This window comes from Parambassis ranga, chromosome 8 (assembly GCF_900634625.1).
Source record: "Parambassis ranga chromosome 8, fParRan2.1, whole genome shotgun sequence".
In the NCBI taxonomy this organism is placed as follows: Eukaryota; Metazoa; Chordata; class Actinopteri; family Ambassidae; genus Parambassis; species Parambassis ranga.
The window spans coordinates 2,019,804-2,025,246 of NC_041029.1; the positions used below are offsets into that span (position 1 = coordinate 2,019,804).

Here is a 5,443-nt window from a genome sequence, read left to right on the forward strand (position 1 = left end):
TTTATTTCTATCTAGATGACGGCAAACTTTTGTATTATTTGAACACATTAGTTTCAGTTTCCTTATTCATTAATACAATTTTCAATGTCCTGCTTGTCACCTATGTTCCAGTTTGACTTCTAATGTAAACACCTTTACCCAAACCTACTTTGTTATATGCAGATTGTGGCAGACTGTGTTTATGGAGCATTGCATGTCTGACAGTGCAGTTTCTGAACCGCTGTCTCCCCCCTTTGGTTGATGTCACCACTGCAGAGCAGAGGCAACTAATGCTGATATACAGGAGCATGGACACAGCTGCATTCACTCAGACACAAATGGAATTATTGCAAGAAATAATAAAAACAAATCACATCTCCTGTCAAGATTAAACAGTATATTCAAAAGTAAAAATCCCATATAAAAACATTCCAATTAATTGCATTTATTATATAAGCCCGGGCATTATACACAATTAAACATGTGAAGTTATAACGGGGGCTGGTTTCTATCAGTAACTTTTTATCTTTCTCACTTGAGGTGGGCTTTGCAGTTGTTGACTGCAGGAGTTCTTCAGAGTCAGATTACGTCCCCGCCCACTCAAAGTTTCCTCCAATCATTTCCGTGCCGTCAAACATAAATCCAGACATCGCCTCTCATGTCTTTAGAGTCTTCAGCAATCCACAGCACGTTACTCAGTGACATTTCCCTTTAAAGTCACAGACTCGATGTGCAAGTAATTGAACCACTTCTTTCTTTCTTTTTATTTGGTCTGTAAAATTGTGACAAACCGATTTCGACTTCCAAGGATTCCTGTTTGCAGCCTTGTGTGCGCGTTCACAGTCTTTGGTTTACATCATTTGGATTTAGAAAGAAGGATTTTCTATTTTTCTTTTTTAAACTGTGGTTTTTCGCATGAATCTCCTCGACCCCTACCTGAAGATGACAGAAGAACAGGAGAAGTGTCATTCTGACGCTCCCAGTCCCAGCATGTCTGAGGACTCCACGGGCTCTCCGTGCCCGTCCGGCTCCGGGTCTGACACTGAAAACACTCGACCGTCCGATAACCATCTCCCTGGTGGTACGGACTATCCTAAGGTGGGAGAAGAGGCAAAGTTCCCCGTGTGTATCAGAGACGCCGTGTCTCAGGTGCTGAAGGGTTACGACTGGACGCTGGTGCCTATGCCGGTGCGCGTAAACGGCTCAAGTAAAAGCAAACCTCACGTTAAAAGACCCATGAACGCATTTATGGTGTGGGCTCAGGCTGCACGGAGGAAGCTGGCTGATCAATATCCACATCTTCATAACGCGGAACTCAGCAAAACACTGGGCAAACTCTGGAGGTAGGTTTGCTTTCAATCATGTACTGCGGTGTTACGCACTGGTGCACAAACGCACCCATGCTTGCTGTGTCAGGGAGAGGCTTACACTGACTGAGACTCTTCATTATCTTACACTGGGACATGAACAGTGACTGTGTTTATCTAACTATGTTGTGACTATAGGTCAACTTATGTCTATTATTCCATTATGAGGCCATTCTTGGTAAATGTTATATTTCATGTGAGTTATCTGTGATATTTTTTCAGATTGCTCAATGAGGTAGAGAAACGGCCATTTGTGGAAGAGGCTGAGCGTTTGAGAGTGCAACATAAGAAGGATTATCCCGATTACAAATACCAGCCGCGAAGAAGAAAATCTGTTAAGAATGGGCAAAGTGAATCAGAGGACAGCGAACAAAGTCACATCTCTCCAAACGCCATCTTCAAGGCGCTGCAGCAGGCCGACTCCCCCGCGTCCAGCATGGGCGACGTGCACTCTCCAGGGGAAAATTCAGGTAAAACAAATCAAATGCACTGTCAAGTATTTTACTAAATGTTCTATTTAGTCTCAAGGATTTTGAAGGGACAGCTGGTAATGATTAACAGTTAATTATAAATGGGTTTTTACAACCCTCTATGTAAACACACCTGTACATTTTTCACTGAAGCATTACTTCTGTACTGGCAGCTCAATATCATATTCAATGTTTGGAAAAAATGTATAAGTTTCTAAATCAGTGTCTTTTCTTCAATCAGGTCAGTCCCAGGGCCCACCAACACCCCCAACCACTCCCAAGACAGACCCTCCTATCAACAAAGCTGAACTGAAGCACGAGGGGCGGTCCATGCACGAAGGCACTGCTAGTCGCCAGCTTAACATTGACTTTGGTGCAGTGGATATTGGAGAGCTGAGCAGTGATGTCATCTCCAACATGGGAAGCTTTGATGTTGATGAGTTTGATCAGTACCTGCCGCCACACAGCCTCGCCGGCGTGACCGGCTACAGCAGCGCCTACAGCTCCACAGTTACCCAGGCAGCCAACGTTGGAACCCATGCCTGGGTGTCAAAGCAGCAACAGCACACTCTTACCACCCTGGGAGGAGAAGGAGAGCACGGCCAGCAGGCGCAACAGAGGCCCACCCAAATTAAGACAGAGCAGCTGAGCCCCAACCACTACAGCGAGCAGCAGGGTTCTCCGCAGCACCTCACCTATGGCTCCTTCAACCTACAGCATTACAGCGCATCCACTTACCCCTCTATCACAAGAGCACAATACGACTATTCAGACCATGGTGGTGCCAACTCCTACTACAGCCATGCAACTGGCCAAGGCTCCAGCCTGTACTCCAACTTTAGTTACATGAGCCAGAGGCCACTCTACACCCAGATCACTGACACCACTGGGGTGCCGCAGACCCACAGTCCGCAACACTGGGAGCAGCAGCCCATTTACACACAACTGTCCAGGCCCTGAGGACGCAGTCTCTTCTTTGACTGTATAACAGCTATACCCAGACTTAGTTATGCCTGGTGGCAGTTGTGCCACCATCTTTCATTGCCAATTTAAAACATGAAAAGGAAAATTTTCTGAAAATATGTCTTTGGTTTGGCTCACAACAGTGCCTTTTGTAATGTTTGGAATTATGATTATATATTTTTAGATATAAAAAAAGAAGTTAAATCCTCTGTGAGGACTTACTGGATATACATATTAGTATATATACTGTGTATGTGTTTTGCTCCTGTCATTGTCAGCATAATAAGTGTCATCAGCCTTCTTAATTACAAAATTTCAAACTCATCCAAAAGGAGCACGATTGCTGGGTAAAACCCCATCAGTGGCCTTACTTCTCACAAGTGTATTATTATACTGGATGTTAAAACACTGCCATCTCTTAGCGGCCACATTTTTCTACTGTACATACTTTACGGTAACCCCCCCCCACCCTGTGATGCAGGGTCTGAACAGTGCAGGTTTGAGCTAGATTAGAATTTTGGCCATTAAATGACCACGTCATGAGTAAAGTAGTCTAATATTGTATTTCCTGTTGGGTTAGTCTTTGTGTTGGAAATGCTATAGCAGGTGCCTTGTAACTACTGTAGGGGCCTTACTGTATTGCTAAACGTAACAGCAGTGTTTGCTTTTATCTGTGTACTGCCTTGATACCTTTGGTGCCTCTGGATCCACAGTAGTGCTTTACTCATTACAGCGTAAATAGTTCCAACTTCCTGTCTCGTGAGTTACAGGAAGTGACCTTTGACCTGGTGCTTCTCTGCAACGTTTAGGTCTCAGTCTTAAGATGCTTCGGGCTACTTCTTTCCCTTTTCGTCCTAACCGTTTTTCTAATTTATTTTTATTTTTTATGCCATTAATTTTAAAATAACTATTTGCAATTATCTTTTTAATTCAGCAGCAGCTGAGGTGAAATATGTTGCTGTTAAATGTGGTACAAACGTGTTTATTTATCATTTGTAAATGCTTCTGTATGAGAAATTTCTTTTATGATTGATAATGATGTTATGTACAAAATACTTTTAATTACACGATGAGCCTTTAACTAAAAATGAACTGGAAGTTTTCTTTTTTTCTTTCTAACACGATGTAATGTGTATGAAAGCAGCTGTTTTGTAAAGAATTTGTGGGAATCAACAGCGTACATTCTTGTTGTGTTCTCCATTTTATATTATGTATCACGAGTTCATTCTGTATAATTAGTTCATTGTCAGCTCTTAAATGCAGTTTCCCTAGGTAAACGTGGCATTGTCTTAAAAACCTTTATCTTTTGTATATTTGTTTGCAATAAAAAAAACAAATCACAGAGAAATATGTGGTTTGGGTTGTGATGTCACACTGTAGTTCACTGCTGTGTGAAGGCTCTCCATTTAGTTTAGGGTGAGGCTCGATCAGTTTGGATTCGTTATTATTAAGCACATATTTTCAAAGAGAAGTGACACAGCTGCATTGATTCTTTTTAATACTCAGAGCTGGCTTTTCAAAATTTTCTTCTGCACCTGCTTCTGTGTCTCATGTCACTATGACTGATGATTTGACATAATTGACCAACACTGACCAACATTCCCACGGTTCCCTTAAAAGCACTGCTATTATCATAATCAAACAGAAACTGACAGAGTGTTGAATGTACAGGTATATTGTAAATAACCCAGCTCCAGTTTTAAATTTCACAGGTGTTTGCCACCTGTTGTAAAGAAAAAAGAGGTTTTTGTTTGTTTTTGTACTATAATGGACTTTGCCACCATCTTTCTATACATTTGAAATAATATCATTCTTCTGGCTATGATAATTGTATGACTTTGAGCATTGGTGAACATTGCCATTAAAAAAAGTCAATTAAAGACTTGTAGTAAACAGAGTGAGAACAGAGTGGGTTAGTTGAACATGGGAACTGTATATAAGTGCCCTTTCTGCAAATCAGCACAAGAACTTGCAAAACAAGTTCTTGCACAACAGTGAGCCAAGCTGCAGAGCATTAGCTTAGCCATTTCTTTACTTAGTATCTCAAACATACAGTACCTCCCTTATGTTTGTCCATTCCATCCACAGGACAACCAATGAGCCATCCCTTCTCCAAATAAGTTAATACCTCAACTAAAATGTAAAAGTAAAGGTCAGGGCTAAAAGCACACTGTGTCTAACCTGCCAGCACACAAATTAATTATCCGAACACATTTTTTAAAGCTGAACGTACTTTTTTATCTGTGTGTCTGTGTGTTCTGTACAAATCCATGTTATTTTCAGTTTCATATTTAGGATTATTTATTAAGTGTGTTTTTATATGTCATTACAGATACATTATTTTATTATAATATTTTAAAATATTTTTATATTAAGTGTGAAAGCACAAAATAATTGCAGTTTCCTAATTGATAAGTGCTGTGTAATGGATGATAACCAGGTTAATAGCTGCCTTTAAATGTGATGACCATAGGGTGAGAACCCACCTCCCTGGATGAGCGGTCTTACTTATCATATGGGAGACCTTAAACTGGTATTTTCTCTTTAGTTGGAATATAACATCTGAATCGGGTGACACTTGAAGACAGATTACTGTAATAATACAGAGAATTCTTAATAACAGGGTGCAAGGGGACTGTCGTTTGAGTTTTAGTGTTAGGTATG

The 5,443-nt window shown here is 40.9% G+C and overlaps 1 protein-coding gene across 1 annotated transcript; it reads left to right on the forward strand.

The window, feature by feature from the left end:
• The first annotated feature begins 480 nt into the window (after window positions 1-480).
• Window positions 481-4,567, forward strand: LOC114439317 (transcription factor Sox-9-like). The gene is made up of 3 exons (XM_028411173.1): window positions 481-1,322; window positions 1,569-1,816; window positions 2,058-4,567. Exons 1-3 carry the CDS (start codon window positions 895-897, stop codon window positions 2,774-2,776), a joined length of 1,395 nt encoding a protein of 464 aa, XP_028266974.1. The 5' UTR covers window positions 481-894; the 3' UTR covers window positions 2,777-4,567.
• Window positions 4,568-5,443: the final 876 nt, after the last annotated feature.